We start from the raw sequence: 25,023 nt of genomic DNA, 5'->3' as shown, positions 1-25,023 counted from the left end.
TGCCTTGTTTAGGATGGCTTCTCCAAACTTGATGAGTATGTATGTGCTTTGCATAGGTAAATTTTAGGATATACGTTTTGAAACTGTCCATCAAAGGCCCTATTTTACAGGAGAGTAAAAATAAAAACATTTTAAGTGGATACTTTGCATCATATTTTCTTATCCCATCAAATGCTCTTGAAGTGGTAGTGAAAAGGATTATTTGGTAACAGAAGGTATTCGTCCTAGTTCCTTTCTTTGTGGATACCGAATCTGGGAATGTACCCAGAGATTTGAGAAATCATACACGTTTTTTTTTCTTTAGTGACTCCAGGACACATTATAACACATGAGAACACTGTAAATTGTTAGCAGGGAAATTTTGGCAAAACTATTGGGAGGCTTGAAATAATCTTGAAAAGAGAGCTTTTTACTTACCTAAGGAGAAAGTAAAGAAGCAATTTTTAAGGACCTGTGGAATGCTAAGCACTGTGGTGAACCCTTGGAGAAGTTTTCTGAGCTGAATCCTTTTGTCAGCCCTCTCTCTGAGTGTTACTAAAACTGAGAGGCAGAGAAGATAAGTTCCCCAGGATGTCCTGTAGCTAATGAGAACTGGAATTAGTCAAGACTCCAGAAGTCTATTCTTTCCATTGTTCATTTTCTCCTGCAGTCTCCGGGATTACAAAAATAATAATAATAATAATAATAATAATAATAATAATAATAATAATAATATCAGGGAGGAAATAGAGTGTATACATATGTATGTATTTGAGTGTGGGTAAGATGAAGACTAGAGTTAGAGTGGGTTTAAAGCATATCATGAGAAGACATTTGAAAGGCAGTTTTAATGGTAGTTTAAACTGATAGGGGTTATGACAAAAAGGTGTTCAGTATAAATGGTAGCTGTTATTATTACTCTGGAGATTCTCTGAATTCTCACGTAACTGAATAAAGTTCTTTCAGTCTGTGGGAAAAATGGATATTAGCTGTTTATGTCAACAAGGACCACTGTAATAATTTAGATGTGCAGCTTATGAATAAAGTTATCAAAGTGCTCCTTACTTGTCAAGTATTTCTATTTTATAGATGGGAAAAGCACTTATGCCATAACTAGTGGCTCTTCTAATAAATACTTAGGTATCTAAACAATACTGCATTGACTGTGTCTGAGGTAGAAGTGAAATATATTGATTTCTTGGGTGATTGAATAGAGGATTTATGCATTGCCTCAGGAAGGAAATACATTTTAGGGTTTTACCTGTTTCTTAAATGTTTGTATTTTTTATTTCTAGGCTGTTCGCTGCTACGAATCTCTAATCTTAAAAGCTGAAGGAAAAGTGGAGTCTGATTTCTTTTGTCAATTAGGTCACTTCAACCTCTTATTGGAAGATTATCCAAAAGGTAATTTTTTCCCTTATTAATTACCATTTGATTTATGTATATCTAAAATAATTGTAATTGTTTGTACTCTGTTGAGGATACTACCATTTCTATTTCTAAGAAATTGTAAGCTTGTGAACATCCTAAACAATGAGGAATAAAAATGGAGTAGGTAGAAATGTGAAAAATTCACGTAACTCTATGTAAATCATCAGTAATTTGACCAGTTTAACTGATAACCACCACCTACATGTACACTACCATTTTGTTCTACCTTGTGAAAAATCCCTGCCCCTTAAAGGCTCTACCATAGTAGAAAGTGAGTCATTGGGGCGCCTGGGTGGCTCAGTCAGTTAAGCGTCTGCCTTCGGCTCAGGTCATGATTCCAGGGTCCTGGTATCAAGCCCCACATTGGGCTCCCTGCTCAGCGGGGAGTCTGCTTCTCTCTCTGTTTTGCCCCCTTGCTCGTGCTTGCTTTCTCTCTAATAAATAAGATCTTTAAATACAAAAAAAGAAAGAAAAAAAAAAAAGTGAGCCATGAATTGATACTTTGAAGAAGTAACAGAGACAGTTATTTCCCTTTTTTATCCTGGCTATAAAACTTCCGTTTAGCTAGAAAATATTTGAATGAAAATCTGATCTGTAGTCATGTTATTGTAAAAGTAAGCAGTACAGGAGAGATGATCATATAATGAGCTTGAGCATTGGAGAAAACAAATTTTTTATTCATTTGAAATTTTTTTCCTGTAAGCAATGAGTTAAATAACTCAAGGCCATCCCCCAAGATGTGTCCCTTTTATAGTACTAGGCCGCTGATGCAGACCATTAGGAAGATAAAGTACCCCCAAATACCACCCACTCTCCCAACACCAAAGGCAAAATCCATAGCAAAGAAAAATTGTATCCTTATAAACAAGAATGTTTTAACCTTCTGATGTTAGTAAACATCTGAATGTGGACCAGATAAACATAGTATGCTTGTTTTCCACTACCGTGTTTTGTGGGCAGAACAAACTGCAGGTTTTAGGGCTAGAGTGAAGGATTGTTGCTGTTTAATGTTGATGTTTTATAATGCCACCTTTGTGTTAGGTCAAGTGAGGACTTTCCTAGTGAAAATTCAATTTTTATTTGAGAGAGGTGTAATATAGGGAGTTCATCTCTATTGTGTGTGTTTTTTTTTTTTAAGATTTTATTTATTCATGTGAGACACAGAGACAGGGAGAGGGAGAAGCAGGCTCCCCGCTGAGCCAGGAGCCCGATGTGGGGCTCCATCCCAGGACCCCATCGTGAGCTGAAGGCAGACGTGAGCCAAAGGCAGATGCTTAACCATCTGAGCCATCCAGGCGCCCCTCATCTCTATTGTTTACAGCGGCATTATTGTTAACATATTGTGTATATACCCCTGAGCTTCCGTCTTCTAATCTGAAAAAGCAAGAGATAAAGGGGTTTGGGGATTGTTAATATGAAACTGGTTAGTACTTAGCAAAATGTCTTTAGGATAATAGGTATTAATAATTACTTAACACTCTATTAGATATTTTAATTAAGACTAACTCATTTAAAGGAAACTATTTTACAAAAAAATACACAAATTCTGTACAACATAATTTTTTCTTAATGCTGCATCTTGGAGAGCGTGCTATAGTATGTGTGTGTGTGTGTATAGTAGCCTTTAAAACTTTATTTTTTATTATGTTAATCACCATACATTACATCATTAGTTTTTGATGTAGTGTTCCATGATTCATTGTTTGCATATAACACCCATTGCTCCATGCAGAACGTGCCCTCTTTAATACCCATCACCAGGCTGACCCCTCCCCTCTAGAACCCTGTTTGTTTCTCAGAGTCCATAGTCTCTCATGGTTTGTCTCCCCCTCCGATCCCGCCCCTTCATTTTTCCCTTCCTGCTATCTTCTTCGTCTTTTTTTTTTTTTTTTTTAACATATAATGTATTATTTGTTTCAGAGGTACAGGTCTTTGATTCAACAGTCTTACACAATTCACAGTGCTCACCATGGCACATACCCTCCCCAATGTCTGTCACCTAGCCACCCCTTTAAAACTTTATTAACCTATGAACTTAACTATATTTTCCATTTTATAAAATGTTTGGCTGTGAGGGTATGAGTCTAGGGATATTTGTTTTATTAGAGGTTTTCTTCCTTCCTTCCTTCCTTCCTTCCTTCCTTTCTCCCTTTCTCCCTTTCTCCCTTTCTCCCTCTCTCTCTCTCTCTCTCTCTCTCTCTTTTTCTTTCTTTCTTTTGGAGGTAAGGTGGGGCGTGTGGCAAACTAGCTGGCAGGAGTAATCTAATAAGATGTGAGCAGAGAACCATAACTTTTAAAGATATAAGTCCTTGAAAAGAGGTGCTCTGAGACCCATTTACTGTCATGTAGATGAACTGGCCATTGATAGCTAGGCAGTAGGTCAGTTATTTGTAATAGGAAGAAAAGGGAGGTGAGAATGGATGCAGAGGTATATATATGTATTTTATTATATTTTAGTATTTCAAACTGATGGCTTCTGTTTCCTTGATTTTTTTTTTTAAATCCTCCTTGAGTCTTTATTGACCACATTTCCAAGTTACAAAAAAATTCCTTTTTACATACTAATTATTGAATTCTTTCTGTCCACTCTTCACCATCTTCCTGTAAATCCAAAACTAGAGCCCATCTTGAGTAGGCCCCTCCATACTCCATCACCACTACCACCAGTTTATGGAGACATTTGTTACCTCAGGCTGCTTCCTCCTTCTCTCTTTGGAACCCAGTGCAAGCTGAGAACCTCCAGCTCCAGCCAAGTAGACATTTAATTTTGGAGAACAAATTATAAACCATAACTTTTTAGGGAGTAAACATAAACCACTCAGTGAACATGTGAGTAAATTGCTCAGGTATATGTATGTGGGGGACTTACTGGCCCTGTATTCTGAAGACAGTTCTTTAATTATAGTACTGAGTCCTCTTCTTTGTGTGAAATTTTCTGAGCTTGGGGTTCCTTGTGAAAAACTGCTTCTACTTTTGTAGTACAAAATGGTAGAATCTGTTTTGTGTTCATTATGGACTGTGTTTTTTGTCCTTATTTGTCATTCTGATCCCATCTTGCATCCTGCCTTAGGGAATTCCTAAAAATTTCTGATCTGCAGATATGGTATACTTTGATTATCATTACTATTACGGATTTATTCATTATAAAAAATATTTTCTGTCATGTCAGATGAATTTGAAGCAGAAGGAAAAAAAGATTTTCTAAAACAGTTTTTTTTTTTTTTTAAGCCTTTCTGGTTTGTAATATGTTTGAAGAGTTTTAAAAAAATTTTTGTCACTTGATTTGGTCATTTGGCTTCTAGAAATTTATCCTTAAAAAGTAATTGGTTAGGGACGCCCCGGTGGCTCAGTCGGTTAAGCATCTGCCTTCAGCTCAGGTCATGATCCCAGGGTCCTGGGATGGAGCCCTGCATCTGGATCCCTGCTCCACGGGGAGCCTTCTTCGCCCTCTCCCTCTGCCTGCCACTCCCCCTGCTTGTGCTCTCTCTCTCTCTGTTAAATAATAAATAAAATCTTAAAAAAAAGTAATTGGTTAGAGGATTGTAGGAAAATGAAGCCTCAGTGCACTTGGCCTATTGTAGGTTGGATTCCTCTGGAGGGAGTTCAGCATACAGGATATTTAGTAAGGAGTGCCTTTAAGATCAGCATCCATGGAAGGTAGGAGACAAAGGATTGGATTGGAGAAGAGGGAGGATTGGACAGAGTTGAGAAGTTAAGCTGTGACAGCCTTGGCCAACCCCATGGGGAGCCTTGGGGCTAGAATGGCCCTTCAGAGCTATCCCAAGTTGGGCCAGGATGACCAGGTCTTTGTACTCCATCCTTTTGATACTGGATATGGGGGCCAGCCTGGGAGGGAGTGTGACCTTGGGCAAGGTGGCTCTCCATCTAAGGCAGCTCACTGTTAGAGGCTGTCTGCAGGCAGGACTCCCAATATTTCTTCCTAGAAGCGAGATTTGAATGGTTTTTCACAGTGTCTACCATACCTCTTTGCCACTCCTAACCCCAAAGCTCACTCATTAACCTTTGCTGAACCAAACAGAAGATGGAGCTGTTAGACTGCCTTAAGCCATGAGATGGGGCAGTGATTTCTCTTCTTTGGATTGGAAAACCAGAGAGACCAAGCACCCTGGACTGAAGGACAAGCATATATATACATATGTGTATATATATATATATATATATATATATATGTATATATATGCATTTTTTTTAAAGATTTTTTTTTTATTAGAGCGAGAGTACAAGCAGGGGGAGCAGCAGGGAGAGGGAGAAGCGGGCTCCCTGCTGCATATATATTCTTGCAGATATATGTGATGGACCTTAGGAGCAGTGTAATAGAAATTATATGTAAGTATCTGTAAATATGTTTGGCAAATTATAGGTAAGGATAATCACCAAGTTAAGTTAATTACTTAGAAAATTAAGTAGCAAATTACCTCAGAGTACCCATCAAAATTATAAAAAGAGAAATTACGAGGTAAGAGACTTGGGAGATAGTGAGAATTCCTAAAGTAAAACAGTTAGTTGAAGGGAGATACAGTAATTATTCATTCCTGATATTAGCATGATAACCTTGAAAATTTAAAAAATAGTTTTTTTATGGTTCATGTTGAGCTGGAAGTTTTCTCTGAAATTCCTGCCAGTGATCGATTTGTTTTCTCCCTTTCCTCCTTCCTTCAAGTAATTTGTCATTTTGTTGCATTGTCTGTCACTTTTGGACAAAATAAAGTTTGGTTGTTTTAGTTACTCAGCAGTTACAGATGGCTAGGGCAGGTTTCGTGCCAAGAGTTGCTAATGTGAAGAAGTCTTATTAAGTCAGAGTTGGTGAGCTCTCTGTCTTCTCTTTGTCATTCTTGGGTGGAATTACAATACCCTGTCCTAGGATCTATAAAGTATAAGAACACAGAGTGCATATTTTCCAATAATAGATCTTGAGTTTGGCTTCTTTAAAAATTACCATTATTTTGACGTTTGCATGGTTCTCCTCTTTATTGTTGTAGCTGTTAGAACTGAAGGTTGTGATTCTTTTTTTTATTTTAAAGATTTATTTATTTATTTGAGAGTGAGCATGTGCACACACAAGTTGGGAGAGGGGCAGAGGGAGAGGGACAGAAGGAATCCCAAGCAGACTCCCTTCTGAGTGTGGAGCCCTATGTGACCCCAGGCTCCATCCCACGACCTCGACCCATGAGGTCATGACCTGAATCAAAATCACAAGTCAGGCGCTTATCCGACTGAGCCACCCAGGCAACCCCTGAAGGTTGTGATTCTTTTAAGAGTGTACTTTTTTTTTTAAAGATTTTATTTATTTATTTGATAGAGGGAGAGAAAGAGCACACAAGCAGGGGGAGCAGCAGAGGGAGAGGGAGAAGCAGGCTTTCCGCTGAGCAGGGAGCCCAATGTGGGGCTCAATCCCAGGATGCTGAGATCATGACCTGAGCCGAAGGCAGCCAATTAACCAACTAAGCCACCCAGGAACCCCTAAGAATGTACTCTTTGTATAAAACTCCTTTCGGATAGAGTCATTGGAATTAGTTTGCCCTGTATATATTTTTGCTATACAATACAAATTTGTGTTGAGATAGTAAAATAAAATGAAATAAAAATCCAAAATACTGACCTATACAGGCATAAAATATCATAGACTGAATATTATGTATCTCTCTGAAAACCCATTACAGTCAAGGTGATTATTCATACATTGTCATTGCATTCAGTTATTGCACCCTATTTCTGTGTATAACTTCATTTAAATGTATTCAGTGGTTTTCAGACTATGATATATATGTTAAAAAAAGTCACCAGTACCTCCACTCCTTCCATTGCAATTTGGGAATCACCAGTTTTGTTTAGTTCACTGATGGTCTAGAATTAGAAAATGCAATTGGGAAGTATCCAAGAAAGCAAAAATAGTGACCATAACCCAGGTTGTCAGAAGCCTATGTCTGGGCAATAAGCACAAGTTACAGTAGCTTCAAGAACCAGAGAGCTGTAGCAGAACACATTGAAGGAGCACAAAGAAGACATATACTTTGTGTCTCTTATAGTAAGCCAGATGTGAGATAATAAAGACCTTGAGGAGTATATTATTTTTTTAAGATTTTACTTATTTATTTGAGAGAGAGAGAGAGCGTGAGTGTGAGCAAGGGGAGGAGCAGAGGGAGAGGGAGATAATCTCCAGCAGACTCTGTGCTGAGCAAGGAGCCTGACGTGGGGTTCGATCCCACCACCCCGAGATCATGACCTGAGCTGAAACCCAAGAGTCGGATACTTAACCGACTGAGCCACCCAGGCACTCCAGGTATATTAATTGAATAATGACAAGTAGTAAAGCTGAGATTTCAGTGTGTCCATTAATTTGACTTGAAGGCCTCAGTGAAGGTGCTGATGTAGCAGTAAAAGGATTTGTTTCTTTGCTTTTCCAACTTTCTGTCTGCCTGAATCTGTAATATTAAATCTTTGCAAAGGTGTGGAGAGAAGGGGAGATGGGAACAAAGGTCTGTTGTGGATGCTGTTCACTGGGTTTCCCAAGTGTTAGCATGTATTTAATAGGTATTAATGCTACATATAAAGGAAAAGATGTGTTTCAGGCAGTCACGATTTGCGAAGGCAGAAAGGTGCTAGTGAGCTGAGTACATTAGTCATTTATATAAAATGAAAGTTAATATAAGCTCTCTGAGATATCATTTATTCCAGGGTATAAATATAAACTTTCAGTCCAGCCTCAGATAACAAAGCAAAATAAATCAAAGAAAGCTATTGACCTAATAACTTTAGGCAACCACAGCCTGTTCTGGCCTAAAGATGGCAGTCAGTGCAACTGACAGATTTGAAGAATGTCAAAGAAGGACATACTTTTCCTTCTTTCCTTTTCCTTCCATACCCATAGACTCATCCACTAGCCACTAACCCTTGTGTTATACATTGGGCTAGGGGTGAAAACAGAAATGCTGACTTTTGCCTGCAGTTAGTACATAGTCTAATATTAATAATACAGACTGAATTTTAAATCTTTTTCTTCCTTGCATTTCCATCGTATCTAACTCTGCAGAAGGCTCCCCTTTTTTGGCAAGGCCATCACCTTTGAACTACATTGTTGTTTCTTTTCATCCTGTGCTGCATATGTGAACTTGTCATCAGGCACACCCTCTTTCTCTTGTTTTGACAATCTTAACTCAAAGCCATAATACTTGCAAGCATGCTGAAGTCTCTGTTATCTACTAAATCTGTCTTAACTCTCTTTACTCCCTCATTGTATTCTCTGGAAATAAATCTCTATTTAATTCCAAACAAATTATAATAAGGCTTTGAACTTCTTTTTTTATTCTTCAGTTACACCTTATTTTACTGAAAAACTCTTTAGGCTGCTTGTGACCTATAAGGAATTAACTTGAATTAAATGGCTTGATGACTACGCATCATCAGGGAAATGCAAATCAGAACCCCAATGAGATACCACCTCACACCTGTCAGAATGGCCAAAATCAACAACACAAGAAATAATGTGTTGGCGAGGATGGTGGAGAAAAAGGAACCCTTGTGCATTGTTGGTGGGAATGCAAACTGGTGCAGCAACTCTAGAAAACAGTATGGAGCTTCCTTAAAAAGTTAAAAATAGAACTGTCCTATGATCCAGCAATTGCACTACTGGGTATTTACTCCTAAAATATAAAAACACTAATTCAAAGGGATATACACGCATCCCCATGTTTATTGCAACCTTATGTACAATAGCCAAACTATATTTATAATAGCCAAACTATGGAAGCAGCCCAAGTGTCCATCAATAGATGAATGGATAAAGAAGATGTGTTATCTATAGACAATGAAATATTATTCAGCCATGAAAATGAACGAAATCCTGCCATTTGCAACAGCATGGGTAGAACTAAGGCATATAATGCTAAGCAAAAAAAGTGAAAGACAAATACCCTATGATTCCACTCATATGTGGAATTTAAGAAACAAAACAAATGAGTGAAGGGAACAAAAAAAAGAGAGAGGCTAACCAAGAAACAGACTCTTAATTATAGAGAACAAACTGATGGGACCAGAAGGCAGGTGGGTGGGGGATAGGTGAAATAGGTGACAGGGATTAACAAGTACACTTAACATGATGAAAAAAAAATGGCTTAATGTCACAGTCTTTTAGGAAGTGGTGAGAACGCAGGTTTACCTAAAGCTGCTACTTTTCCCACTGTATCCTGTTGCCTTCCTGGGGGCTCTCATTTGATAATGTTGACCATTTCCTAATTTTAACATAAGTACACTTATTTTAACATTTATATGAATAATATGTTCACTGTTTAAAGAAAAATATTAGAAAATAAATAACCATAAAAGGTAAACAGCCTGAGAGCAGGAGCCATATGTTTGTTCACATCTCTATTTCACTGTATCTAGCTTGGTGCTAGCCACTTAATACTTAAGAAATATTACGTGAATGCATTAATGACCCATTGGTATTTTATCGAGAGGCACTTGTTTTTAAACATTTCTGATGCAGAGCTTTGGAGACTTTTCTATTACAATAAATTTTCAACATTTGAAAATTGAGTTAAACTCTGCAACTTTCTTTAACCTGGTGTATCATGTTAATTTCTCCATCTGAGAAACACACTTCGTAACATTTCAATTTCCTATATAGTATCTATTTTATAGGTAGAATTCTCTGTTGGATGTGTAGACTATTTCTCTCCTTTTTTGGTACTACCATAATCACTATATTGTCCATTCTTGTAGCTAAATCTTTGCACACATCCATGTTTATGTTTTTAGAAGGAATACCCTTGATGTGGTAGGCTTACGGAGCGAAAATGTGTGTGTGTGTGTGTGTGTGTGTAGTTAATCCTTGAACAACATGGGTTTGAACTGCAAAGGTCCACTTATATGTGGAACTTTTTCAATAAATACACTACAGTACTGTAAATGTATTTTCTCTTAGAATTTTCTTAACATTTTATTTTTTCTGGCTTACTTTATTATAAGAACACAGTATATAATACATGTAACATACAAAATATGTGTTAATTGACTGTTCTTGTTGTGAGTAAAGCTTTAGGTCAACAGTAGGCTAGTAGGCAAGTTTTTGGGGAGTTGAAAGTTATGTGTGAATTTTCCACTGTGTTGTGCAAGGGTTAACTGTATTAAAACTTTTGACAGTGCTAAATTATGCTGCAAAAAAGTTTTACTAATTTATACTTATAGCACTAGTAGAATGATAAAACTGCCTATTTCCTTAAATTTTTGCCACTTTTGTCTATTTCCCTTCCTTATCGTAACTGAGTATTAACTATTATTTAATTTTATCATTTTCATATATGAAGAGTTGTATAGCACGATTATGAAGTTAAAGGACAGATGACTATGTGTAGTACCCTCTCCCTTCTGTATGGGTGATTCTTTTATCCTTGATAATTTCCTTGTTTGTTTCCTCCTCTTCTATCTTCATGAGGTAAAGGGCAAAATAAAGGAGATTGTGTGAGAAAGATTATAGAACACTTAAGTTGTTATAATAATCTTTATTTTTTTAATCTAAAAGACTAAATGGGCTTATTTAAAAATGAAATCTCAAAATTATGAAAAAATAATTTGAAGTCTGTTAATAAATAAAGTTGTTTCCCAGGACTAAAAAGATCTGAGCTTTTGAAATTGGTTGATAGAGAGTGGATATTAGTATGTTTGGGCACACCATTCTTTGTTAAGCAAAAGAATAAGTGGCAAAAGAAAATGACAGTCTTGCCTGAAGTATTGTTAAAAAGATTTCCTAGTGGGATGAAGAAGGACTTCATGAACTGATAGAGAACTCAGGGATCACAAAGTGAAGATTAGATGATTTAGGGAAGGAAGAGCCTAGTAAGATAATATGCTACAGTCATTGTGAAAAAGGTTTTAAGCATTATAAGGATGTCCCAACAAATGATTTCCCTTATTGTCTGTTAAGGACTTTAGAAAAGTCTAGTTACAGTGGACTGGGAATTCTTTTTCATGGATACGTAACTGGCTTAGAGATTTGAAATGATAACTTTGCTTTGGTTAGAAGGATTTCACTAGAGAGACTCTGGTGATGGGTACTTGTATAATCTTTAGAGTTTTAATGATTTATTTGGATTAGGAATCATAAAATATGTTAAGATCTTTTCTTAAAATAGGATGCTAGGCCTAATGGGGTAAAGTATAATTGGAAAGGTATCAAATGCTCATGGAAGGAATGTCTCACAAATCTGTACTTGAACTTTGGAGCATTTACTTTTTTGACTTTGAATTTGAGGTTTCATATTTATTTCTTGGTTCACCATATAGTAGTACGGATGCCATCTTTCTCCCAGCTGATAGTCACATAGGCTTCTTGGACCTCATGTTTCATTTACTTTGGAGGACACCATACTATCTCTTTAAGGGCTCCTCCCAATTCTAAAATGGGAATTTTATGAAGTCATATAATATATATTATTAGGTTATTAGAAACATGCCTTCCAAGGTTGTTGGAATCCTAGAACATCTTTGAGAGGGCAGTCTAGATTTAATATGGTGAGTGCACCAAATTGTTAGGGACCCTGACTTCTATTGGTTAGGATGATTTTAGGTACAAAAGCAAAGACCTGATTCTAGCTAAAATAATAAGCAAATTGGTTGCCTCCCATAACTGGAAGTTCATAGGTGAGTTGTATACTGGGCCAAGTTTGAGGTCTAGAAGTATCCAGCTACTTTCCATTTGTTTCCTCTGCTCTCTTCTATGGGCTTCATACTAAGAATAGTTCCTTTGTTGTGGCATTTAGTGATATATAGGTTTCTTTGTTTTCCCATCCAGCAGTAGAGGTAGAATCCCTTTCCCATGACTGTCATTTATAAATCAGTGATGATTTCTGGACACAAACCTTGTTTGACTCTTCTCTTCCAGCTAGAATGGTAAGTTGGATTGCTTTTCTTTTTAGAAGACCATTAATCAGTGACCTTTATGAGCTAGCAACAATCATGTGTGAAGAAGTAGAAAATGCAGGATGGTTTGCAATCAACTTTTCACTAGAACTAGACATATTTCTAAATGTTGGTTGGCATCATCTTTATGCCAAAAAAGATGAACATTATTTAAATAAGTTGTTCAGATATATGATGATGTTTTTGGGTAATGCTTCTCTAATTTGAACATGTTTACAAAGTTTTCTGCATTGTATTCACATATATTTTGGCTGTTTACTAATAAACACTATGAAAGCATTACACATGCAGTTCTAGAAAATGCTAATTTGCATTTCCCCCCATTTTTATTATTATAAAATTTTACACTTACTAAATCTTTATTTGAAATATCTAAGTCTTTTTTTAAATTGAGGTATACTTGATATATAACATTAGTTTTAGGTGTTGTATAATATAATGATTCAATGTATATATTGCAGAATGAGCACAATAAGTCTAGTTAACATCCATCACCATACATAGTTAAAAAATTTTTTTCTTGTGATTAGAACTTTTAAGATTTACTCTCAGCAACTTTCAAATATGCAATACAGTATTATTAACTGCAGTCACTATACTGTACATTACATCCCCATGACTTATTTATTGCTCAACAGTTTTTTAAAAAGGACTCTCTCTACCAATTCTAATGTGTATATATAATTTTTAGTTTACTTTGTTTTTTAACCTCCTCACTGAGTTTTCGGATTGACTGGAACTATAATTTTTTTCACAGCCTTTTATGCCTCGTGGTATATTTTAGGGGTATGGGATGCCCTATTTTGGAATTGAGTTGGAGTAAGTTAATTGTGGGCTGGATTTTTTTGTTGTTGTTGATTATATGAAAGGAAACATCACAAAAGAAACACTCATTTTGCTCTTTGAGGTGGTTGAGCTCTTGGTCATTCTTAGAAGTGAGATCCCTTGTGGGAACAAATAACTCATCACATTCTGAAGTAGAGTTGGAAAATCTTAATCCTTTTATCAGATTTGGTCTGTGAGGAAGGTCATGTTGATTCAAGAGGTAGCCTAGATCTGTTCAAGATTAGGTCTGAGATATGAACAGTTTTACATTTTTGAACTCCTGTATATTTGATATTTGTTACTATGTCTGACTATGATGAGGAGGGGGAGGGCCCAGATGTCTAAATTGTTTGGTCTTAAACATCACTCTCTGTTGGATGGTGGTGGGTATGATGGGAAGCTTGTGATATTTCTTAAAACTTGGATTATTGATTTTGAAATGGGACGTAGTTGCGACTCATACTTATTTTCCCTCTTTCAGCGTTATCTGCATACCAGAGGTACTACAGTTTACAATCTGACTACTGGAAGGTTAGTGAACATTTGCATGTCTCTTTCGGGTTTATTTTTTGGGCCAATTACTACTGGCTATGCTCAAAATGAATTGTTTCCTTTTTTTGTTTTGTAAATTACTTTAAAAACACTATAAGGAAAGAGGTTTGGAAAGGAAAATGTTCTTTGTATTATCTTGTATGAACCACCTTGTATTTTATTAAAAGAGAGAGATTACTCTGACACAGTTTATTGGCCAAAGATGATCCTAAGTGTAAGAATTTAAAAGCAAGTAAAACCAAACGGCAACAAAATGATTGTTTGTTTGTTTTTTGTCTTAAGTTGTTACCTGGGAATAAAAGAAGGCTTTTATTGGATGTATAAGATGGGAGTATAAGACTGAAAAGGCAAGGAACAATGGGAAAATTATAATAGACATCTTTCTTAGTACAGTCTGTCTATAATTGGAGCTCTGAGGACAGCTGAACCTAACCATTTCTTAAAAGACCTGCCTAAATGAAGAACTGTGAGTCATCCATTTTCTTAGTTTAAGCAGTTCATAAAGTTACCTGGGCAGGTTAATCTTCACGTCATATTTATTTTTAAGCATAAGTTTATTGAAGAGTGGGATTTCTTTATCTAAATTGCCATTTTAGATTTTTAGGGTATATTTTATTTTTCCATCACCTAGTTTTAATCTTTCTTTTCGATTTGTAGAAGTTTTAACAATATATTTCGGTAATTTAAAAAATGTATTGAAAATATCTTTTCCAGTCTGTGGCTTTTTACTTTTAAAAGCTTGTTGAAGTATAATTTTTACATAGCATAAAATTCAACTGTTTTAACTATGCAGTTCAGTGACTTTTAGTAAATTTTCAGACTTGTACAACCAGAACCACAGTCTTATTCTAGGACATGTTCATCTCCCCATAATGAAACCTCATGCCCAACCTCTGGCAGGTACTTTCTGTCTCTGTGTATTTGTATTTTCTGGATATTTCATATACATGGAATCGTTTTTTTTTTTTTGTGACTGACTTCTTTCACTTAGCGTGTTTTCAAGGTTGATCCATTTGTAGCATGTATTAAAATTTTTTTTTTATTATCTAATGTTCCATTGTATGGATATACCACATTGTATTCATTCATTAGTTGTTGGGCATTTTAGTTGTTGTCACTTTTTGGCCATTGCGAATAATGCTGCCATGAACATTTGTGTTGTACAAGTTTTGTGTGGACATAGATTTTCAGTTCTTTGGGGTAGATGGCCAGGAGTGGAAATGCTGAGTTGTCGGGTAAATCTATGTTTAACATTTTAGGAAACTGTTTCCCAGAGTGGCTATAATGTTTTACATTCTCGCCAGCAATGTAGGAGGGTTTCAGTTTCTCCATGTCTTGTCAGCACTTGTAATTATTCAGTTTTTGAGTGTAGCCACCCTAGTGGGTGTGAAGTAGCATCTTATTACGGTTTTTATGTCCCATTTTTCAAATGACTGATGATGTTTAGCATCTTCTTATGAACATATTGGCTATTTTCTTCCGTGAAATGCCTGTGCAAACCCTGTGCCCATTTTATATATATATATATATATATATATATATTTTTTTTTTTTTTTTTTTAAATAACTTGTCAGTTCTTTATACATTCTGGATACAATCTCTTATACGTAATTTGCAAATATGTTTTCAGAGTCTGTGGCTTGTATTTTAACTTTCTTAGTAGTATATTTTGATGTGCAAAAAATGTGAATTTGATGCTGTCCATTTTTCTCAACTTTTTCTTTTATTGTGCTTTTAGTGTTGCACATAAGAAATCTTTGCCTAACGCAAGGTTATGAAGATTTATTCCATAGTTTATTCAAACCAGTTGCTTCATTATTTGCCTTTACAGATAGTACTGTAATAGTAGTAAAAGTGTCTTTTCATATTTTTGTTAGTGATTCTTTGGTGTATAGGTGGGATCCTTTATAGGGTAAGTGTTAAATACAGCTCCTTTGGGAGTGCTGATTTCCCCTTGGTCTTAACCAAGAAAGTTTATGTCAGCAGGCTTTTTGTATCTGATAGGTGAGAAATGGTGCTTATTATTGTTTTAATTTGCATTTTCTTAATTGTTAGCAAGGTTGAGTTTTTTGAAATTGAAGTTTAAAGACTATTTCTTTTTCTTTGAAATACTTGTTCATACCTCTTGCCTAATTTTCTATTATTGGGTGGGCCATTGTTTTATTTTTCTGTTTTATATACCTGTATTTTGTAGGAAGTATTTATCGTTTATCTGCAATACAACAAGTTGCAGTTTGCCATTTGTTCTGCTTTGCTTTTGTGTATTTGTTTTGCCCATGTGGAAGTCTTTTATTTCTTTGTAGTCAAATTCATCAGTCTTTTCCTATTTTGAGTTCTACGACACGTTTTTTTCCTTGTTCCCAGGTGTTAGAAAAATTCACCCACATACTCTTTTAGTACTTAAATGTTTTTTATTTTTATTTTTTAATTTAAATCTCTGATCCATTTGAGATTTAATTTATCCTTGATTTGTAGTGTGAGGAACATTTAAGTTTATCTTTTTCCTTATGGTTAATTATCCCAACACAGTGTATTGTTAAAAAATGTATCTTTTCCTCCACTAATTTGAGATGTCTTAATATGCTAAATTTTCACGTGCAGTTTTGTCCGCTTATGGGTTTTCTGGTCTATTTTATTAGTCTGTTTATGAACTAATTACCATACTATTTACAGAAATTTTATGATATATTTTAATATGTGGTAGCACTCTGGTACCCTTTCTCATTGTTCTTGTTTTTAGGATTTCCTTGACTGTCCTTTCTTGGTTGTTTTTCCAGATTAATTAATTGTTTAGCTCCACAAAAATACCAGATTTTTTTTTCCACCGGCTTTTTTGAGGTATAGTTTACATTATTTTAAGCGTATAAGCTTGCTGTGTTTCAACAGTTTATATGAGGTTGTGTAACCATTACGACAATTAAGATACAGAATGTTTCCGTCATTCAGTGTTCCCTTGTGCCCCTTTTACAGTTGATGCCCATTCTTGCTTGACCCGTGATCCCTGGCTGTTAGTTATTTGCTTTCTATATCTCTAGTTTTGCCTTTTCTAGAATGCCTCAAAACTGGATCCAAGCAGCGTGTATTCTTTTGTTTTTGATGTTTTTCATTTAGCGTGCTAAAGACTCATTCATGTTGTGTGTATCAGTATTGTGTTCTTTTTAATCTTTAAGTAGTATTTCATAGAATGATTCTTCCACAGTTATTCCATTTATCAGTTGCTAGACATTTCTGTTGTGTCCAGCTTTAGGTAAATATAAATGAAATTCTGTGAACATTATTTGTCTTTGTGTGGACATAAGCTTTCATTTTTCTTGGTATATGTACCTAGGATTTGGAAATACTGGGTCACATTGCAGTTGTAGGTTTAATTGCCAAACTGTTTTCCAAAGTGGCTGTACCATTTTACATTCCAGCTAGCAATGTTTGATTTCCCCAGTTCTACCTCTTGGCTAGTACCTGGTATTGTCAATCTCTTAACTTTAGGCATTCTAGTAGGTAAGTGGTGGTTTTTCATCTTGTTTTTTTTTTTTAAAGATTTTATTTTATTTTTATAAATATGGAAAAGGGTACCAGAGTGCTACCACATATTAAAATATATCATAAAATCTCTGTAAATAAAATAGTATGGTAATTAGTTCATAAACAGACTAACAAAATAGACCAGAAAACCCATAAGTGGACAAAACTGCACGTGAAAATTTAGCATATTAAGACAACATCTCAAATTAGTGGAGGAAAAGATAGATTTTTTAACAATATATTGTATTGGGATAATTAGCCATAAGGAAAAAGATAAACTTAAATGTTCCTCACACTGTAAATCAAGGATAAATTAAATCTCAAATGGATCAGAGATTTAAATTAAAAAATTAAAAATAAAAAAAAATCAAGTACTAAAAGAGTATGTGGGTGAATTTTTCTAACACCTGGGACAAGGAAAAAGCCTGTCCTAGAACTCAAAATAGGAAAAGACTGATGAATTTGACTACAAAGAAATGAGAGAGGGAACACAAGCAGGGGGAGTGGGAGAGGGAGAAGCAGGCTTCCCACCAAGCGGGGAGTCCGATGCAGGGTTCGATCCTGGGATACTGGGATCATGACCCGAGCCAAAGGTGGACGCTTAACCAACTGAGCCACCCAGGCGCCCTTCTTTTGCTCATTTTTAACTTCTTTTTTTGTTTTAATAGAGTTGTATGGGCTATTCACATATTCTGGAGGAAGCCCTTTGTCAGATACATGTTTTGGAAATACTTTCTCACCGTCTGTGGCTTGCTGTCCTTCCCCCCCGCCCCCCAGTTGTGCCTTTGCAAGAGCAAATCTGAAACTGGTCCCTGTATTCAGAACACAGGGAGAGACCAGTGAAAGGGGCTGGCCCACTCCAGGTTGGTAGATGGCACTTTTAATGAGCAAAGGAAACTTACGGATGAGGCTTGTTTCGGGCGGCAGCAAGATAAATGGATGGATCCCTGAACCCATCTGCCAAATCTTACAAGTTTATAAAGAGGCCTTAACTGGGCTTAGTCACACATACTGTGCAAGTGTTCTTTTCAATGGCATTCCCCAACAATAATTTTCAGATTTGCTGTTTTCTATTATAACTCTATTTTCCTTTTAATAACTCTAGAACTGGTAATGAAGTATACCCTCTTTTGTTCCTGATATTTTTGTTTTTGATCAGCCTGGCTAAAGGTTTATCAATTGTATTGATCTTTGCAAAAATCTTTGTTCCATGGATTTTTTCTTTTTTCAGTATTGTTTTTCTGTTATATTTCATTGATTCCTGATTGTCTTTCTTTGTTCTGCTTACTTTGTGTTTAATTTTCTCTTACTTAGGTAGAAGCTTAGATGATTGATTTTCTGTCTTTTCCCCCTAATATAAGTATTTAAAGGTGTCTATTTTTGTTAGCATTGCTTTAATTGTGTCCCACAATTTTTTATAGTTTGTATTTTTGTTACCATTTATTTGAAAATGTCTTCTGCTTTCTCTTCTGACCTATGGGTTATTTGGATACATGTTATATAATTTCAAAATACTTGGGTTATTTTAGATACCTCACTGTTAGTGATTTCTTTTTCTTTCTTCTTTTTTTTAATTTTATTTATTTGACAGAGAGAGAGACAGTGAGAGCAGGAACACAGGCAGGGGGAGTGGGAGAGGGAGAAGCAGGCTCCCCGCTGAGCAGGGAGCCCTGGGATCATGACCTGAACCGAAGGCAGACACCTAAAAGGCAGACGCTTAACCAACTAGGCCACCCAGGCGCCCCTCATTGTTAGTGATTTCTAATTCTATTTTATTTGTATAACATACTTTGTATGATTTTATTCTTTTGAAATATATTAAGACTTTTTTATTGGTTCAACACTTGAAAACAGCTGCAGGATTTGCATATGTTTGTATTATGCTGTAAACATCAGGTAAAGGCAGTTGATAGTGTTTTTCAAATTTCTGTCTTTGATGGTTTTTATCTTAGTCATTTGCTGAGAGTTACCGCTTATGATTGTGGAATTGTCTTTTAATTTTGCCCTTTTTAAAAAAATAAATTTTGAAATTTTCTTACTAGTACATATACATTTGTGGTATTTTTACCTGTTGAATTGACCCTTTTGTCTTTATAAAATATTATTTTTACCTCTGGTAATCACTTTTGTCTTGACATGTGTTTTATCTCATTTTAATATAGACAGTCTGTCCTTCTTAGGCTTGTTATTTACATGATATATCCTTTTCCTCTTCTTTCCAACCTGTTGGTATCTTTATATTTACAATTCTTTTATAGATAACTTATAAATGGGTCTTGCTTTTTTTATGCAGTCTGAAAATCTGTTTTTTTACTTGCACTGTTAAATCATTCACAGTAATGTACTCATTTATATGATTGGGTTTGCATCTTTAATTTGATTTTTCCTTTTCTGTTTGTCCTCTCAGTTTCTTGGTCTTATTAGGTTCTTCCTTACCTACTTTCCCTACCCCTTTTTGATATTTGAATCTGTTCTACAATTTCACTTTACTTTTCCTATTGTTCATTTCAGCTCTTTTCATTATTCGTTCACTGGATTATAGTATATACCTTAAGTTTTTCACAATCAAGTCTCAGTTAATATTGTATCAATTTACATAAAATATGGAAAGTTTGAAATTACTTAAGTCCACTTCTTACCCATCCAATTCCTTTATATGGTTGTTATTACATCTATTAAATTTACATTATTAAATCCACAAGATGATGTTCTTTTGCTTTGAAAAGACCCATATATTACAGTGTTAATAGTAACGGTTTGTATTTACCCATATGGTTACCATTTCTGATACTCTTCATTACTTATGTGAATCATTTCCATGTACTATCATTTTGTTTTAGGCTGAAGAACTTCGTTTAGCATTTCTTATAGTAAAGATCTGGCAGAGATGAATTTCTTTTATCTGAAAATATTTTTTTGACTTCATTTTTAGAGGGCATTTTTGCTGGTTATGGAATTATGGCTTGGCTTGCCTTTTTAAAGTGAAGTTCTACCTCCTTGCCTTCCTCTTTCTGATGAGAAATCAGCTCTTAATTGAACCACTGTCCCTGAACACAATTTGCTTACTTCTTTCATGATTTGCTTGTTACCTTTGGCTTCCTATAGATTGATCATGATAAATCTCTGCATGATCATCTTCATATTTATCTTGCTGGAGCATTTTGAATTTGCATTAAATAGGGAAAATTTTTGTTGTTATTTCTTCAAATAATTTTTTGTTCATTCTCTTTCCTTCTGGGGATCCAATTCCATGTAGGTTAGATAATTTGCTTTTATATAAATGTCCCTGAAGGGTTCTTATTTTTTTCCTTTTCTCTGTGGTCTTCACATTGGATACTTTTTCTATTTTGAAGTTTATTCTTCTCTTTCCTTTGTCGTCATTTAATTATTAGTTCAGTCCACTGAATTTTATTTCAGATATTATATTTTTCAGTTACAGATTTTCCATTGGGTTCCCTTTTTATCATTTCTCCTTTGTTGAGATTTCCTGTCTTTTTAATAATGAGCATGTTTTGTTGATGATAATTAGAATAGCAACTGTAAAATCCTTGTCTGCCATTTTCTTTTTTTTTTAATTTTTTATTATTATGTTAATCACCTTACATTACATCATTAGTTTTTGATGTAGTGTTCCATGATTCATTGTTTGTGCATAACACCCAGTGCTCCACGCAGAATGTGCCCTCTTTAATACCCATCACCAGGCTAACCCATCCCCCCCCAGAGCCCTCAGTTTGTTTTTCAGAGTCCATCCTCTCTCAGGCTTTGTCTCCCCGTCCGACTTACTCCCCTTCATTCTTCCCCTCCTGCTATCTTCTTCTTTTTTTGTCTTAATATATATTGCATTATTTGTTTCAGAAGTACAGATCTGTGATTCAACAGTCGTGCACAATTCACAGTGCTCACCATAGCACATACCCTCCCCAATGTCTATCACCCAGCCACCCCATCCCTCCCACCACCCCCACCACTCCAGCAACCCTCAGTTTGTTTCCTGAGATTAAGAATTCCTCCTATCAGTGAGGTCACAGGATACATGTCTTTCTCTGATTGACTTATTTCACTCAGCATAACACCCTCCAGTTCCATCCACGTCGTTGCAAATGGCAAGATCTCATTCCTTTTGATGGCTGCATAATATTCCATTGTGTATATATACCACCTCTTCTTTATCCATTCATCTGTCGATGGACATCTTGGCTCTTTCCACAGTTTGGCTATTGTGGACATTGCTGCTATAAACATTGGGGTGCACGTACCCCTTCGGATCCCTACATTTGTATCTTTGTGGTAAATACCCAGTAGTGCAATTCCTAGATCTTATGGCAGCTCTATTTTCAACTGTTTGAGGAACCTCCATACTGTTTCCCAGAGTGGTTGCACCAGCTTGCATTCCCACCAACAGTGTAGAAGGGTTCCCCTTTCTCCGCATCCCCGCCAACATCTGTCGTTTCCTGACTTGTTAATTTTAGCCATTCTGACTGGTGTGAGGTGGTATCTCATGGAGGTTTTGATCTGGATTTCCCTGATGCCGAGCGATGTTGAGCACTTCTTCATGTGCCTGTTGGCCATTTGGATGTCTTCTTTGGAAAAATGTCTGTTCATGTCTTCTGCCCATTTCTTGATTGGATTATTTGTTCTTTGGGTGTTGAGTTTGATAAGTTCTTTATAGATTTTGGATACTAGCCCTTTATCTGATATGTCATTTGCAAATATTTTCTCCCATTCTGTTGGTTGTCTTTTGGTTTTGTGGACTGTTTCTTTTGCTGTGCAAAAGCTTTTTATCTTGATGAAATCCCAATAATTCGTTTTTGCCCTTGCTTCCCTTGCCTTTGGCGATGTTTCTAGGAAGAAGTTGCTGCGGCTGAGGTCGAAGAGGTTGCTACCTGTGTTCTCCTTTAGGATTTTGATGGACTCCTGTCTCACGTTTAGGTCTTTCAACCATTTGGAGTCTATCTTTGTGTGGTGTAAGGAAATGGTCCAGTTTTATTCTTCATGTGGCTGTCCAATTTTCCCAACGCCATTTGTTGAAGAGACTGTCTTTTTTTTCCATTGGACATTCTTTCCTGCTTTGTCAAAGATTAGTTGACCATAGAGTTGAGGGTCATTTCTGGGCTCTCTATTCTGTTCCATTGATCTATGTGTCTGTTTTTGTGCCGGTACCATACTGTCTTGATGATGACAGCTTTGTAATAGAGCTGGAAGTCCAGAATTGTGGTGCCGCCAGCTTTGCTTTTCTTTTTCAGTATTCCTCTGGCTATTCAGGGTCTCTACTGGTTCCATACAAATTTTAGGATTATTTGTTCCATTTCTTTGAAAAAAGTGGATGGTATTTTGATGGGGATTGCATTGAATGTGTAGATTGCTCTAGGTAGCCTTGACATCTTCACAATGTTTGTTCTTCCAATCCATGAGCATGGAACGTTTTTCCATTTCTTTGTGTCTTCTTCAATTTCTTTCATGAGTATTTTATAGTTTTCTGAGTACAGATCCTTTGCCTCTTTGGTTAGATTTATTCCTAGGTATCTTATGGTTTTGGGTGCAATTGTAAATGGGATTGAGTCTTTGATTTGTCTCTCTTCTGTCTTGTTGTTGGTGTATAGGAATGCCACTGATTTCTGTGCATTGATTTTATATCCTGCTACTTTACTGAATTCCTGTATGAGTTCTAGCAGTTTTGGGGTGGAGTCTTTTGGGTTTTCCACATACATTATCATATAATCTGCAAAGAGTGAGAGTTTGACTTCTTCTTTGCCGATTTGGATGCCTTTGATTTCTTTTTGTTGTCTGATTGCTGTGGCTAGGACTTCTAATACTATGTTGAATAGCAGTGGTGATAGTGGACATCCCTGCCGCGTTCCTGACCTTAGGGGAAAAGCTGAGAATTCCCCATTGAGAATGATATTTGCTGTAGGTTTTTCATAGATGGCTTTTATGATATTGAGGTCTGTACCCTCTATCCCTATACTCTGAAGAGTTTTGATCAAGAAAGGATGCTGTACTTTGTCATATGCTTTTTCTGCATCTATTGAGAGGATCATATTATGATTCCTGTTCTTTCTTTTGTTAATGTGTTGTATCACGTTGATTGATTCGCGGATGTTGAACCAACCTTGCAGCCTGGGAATAAATCCCACTTGGTCACGGTGAATAATCCTTTTAATGTACTGTTGGATCCTATTGGCTAGAATTTTGGTGAGAATTTTTGCATCCATGTTCATCAAGGATAATGGTCTGTAATTCTCCTTTTTGATGGGGTCTTTGGTTTTGGGATCAAGGTAATGGTGGCCTCATAAAATGAGTTTGGAAGTTTTCCTTCCATTTCTATTTTTTGGAACAGTTTCAGGAGAATAGGTATTAATTCTTCTTGAAATGTTTGGTAGAATTCCCCTGGGAAGCCATCTGGCCCTGGGCTTTTGTTTGTTGGGAGATTTTTGATGACTGCTTCAATTTCCTTAGTGGTTATAGGTCTGTTCAGGTTTTCTATTTCTTCCTGGTTCAATTTTGGTAGTTGATACATCTCTAGGAATGCACCCATTTCTTCCAGGTTATCTGATTTGCTGGTATAGAGGTGCTCATATATGTTCTTATAATTGCTTGTATTTCTTTGGTGTTGGTTGTGATCTCTCCTTTTTCGTTCATGATTTTGTTGATTTGGGTCATTTCTCTTTTCTTTTTGATAAGTCTGGCCGGGGGTTTATCAATCATGTTAATTCTTTCAAAGAACCAGCTCCTAGTTTTGTTGATCTGTTCTACTGTTCTTTTGGTTTCTTTTTCATTGATTTCTGCTCTGATCTTTATTATTTCTCTTCTGCTGGGTTTAGGCTTTATTTGCTGTTTTTTCTCTAGCTCCTTTAAGTGTAGGGTTAAGTTGTGTATTTGAGACCTTTCTTGTTTCTTGAGAAAGGCTTGTATTGCTATATATTTTCCTCTCAGGACTGCCTTTGCTGTATCCCAAAGATTTTGAGCAGTTGTGTTTTCATTTTCATTGGTTTCCATGAATTTTTTTAATTCTTCTTTAATTTCCTAGTTGACCCATTCATTCTTCAGTAGGATGCTCTTTAGCCTCCATGTATTTGAGTTCTTTCTGACTTTCCTCTTGTGATTGAGTTCTAGTTTCAAAGCACTGTGGTCTGAAAATATGCAGGGAATAATCCCAGTCTTTTGGTACCGGTTGAGACCTGATTTGTGACCTAGGATGTGATCTATTCTGGAGAATGTTCCATGGGCACTAAAGAAGAATGTGTATTCCATTGCTTTGGGATGGAATGTTCTGAATATGTCTGTGAAGTCCATTTGGTCCAGTGTGTCATTTAAAGTCTTTATTTCCTTGTTGATCTTTTGCTTAGATGATCTGTCCATTTCAGTCAGGGGGGTGTTAAAGTCCCCCAGTATTATTGTATTGTTGTCAATGTGTTTCTTTGCTTTTGTTATTAATTGCCTTATATAATTGGCTGCTCCCATGTTTGGGGCATAGATATTTACAATTGTTAGATCTTCTTGTTGGATAGACCCTTTAAGTAGGATATAGTGTCCTTCTTCATCTCTTATTACAGTCTTTGTTTTAAAATCTAATTTGTCTGATATAAGGATTGCCACCCCAGCTTTCTTTTGGTATCCATTAGCATGGTAAATGGTTTTCCACCCCCTCACTTTCAATCTGGGGGTGTCTTTGGGTCTAAAAATGAGTCTCTTGCAGACAGCATATTGATGGGTCTTGTTTTTTCATCCAATCTGATAGCCTTTGTCTTTTGATTGGGGCATTCAGCCCATTTACAT

At 36.1% G+C, this 25,023-nt stretch overlaps 1 protein-coding gene across 10 annotated transcripts in view; it reads left to right on the top strand.

The window, feature by feature from the left end:
- Nucleotides 1-25,023, top strand: part of KDM6A (lysine demethylase 6A) — a 211,935-nt gene that overhangs the window by 63,277 nt on the left and 123,635 nt on the right. For all 10 annotated transcript variants that reach the window (XM_027607526.2, XM_027607525.2, XM_027607533.2 and 7 more), the window contains 2 exons: nt 1,275-1,383; nt 13,655-13,704. In XM_027607526.2, the coding sequence (XP_027463327.1) occupies nt 1,275-1,383; nt 13,655-13,704 (159 nt within the window). The remainder of the gene's footprint in view (nt 1-1,274; nt 1,384-13,654; nt 13,705-25,023) is intronic.

This window comes from Zalophus californianus, chromosome X (assembly GCF_009762305.2).
Source record: "Zalophus californianus isolate mZalCal1 chromosome X, mZalCal1.pri.v2, whole genome shotgun sequence".
Lineage (NCBI taxonomy): Eukaryota > Metazoa > Chordata > Mammalia > Carnivora > Otariidae > Zalophus > Zalophus californianus.
The sequence above is the reverse complement of the archived record's forward strand: the minus strand, read 5'-3'. Positions and strand labels throughout refer to the sequence as shown.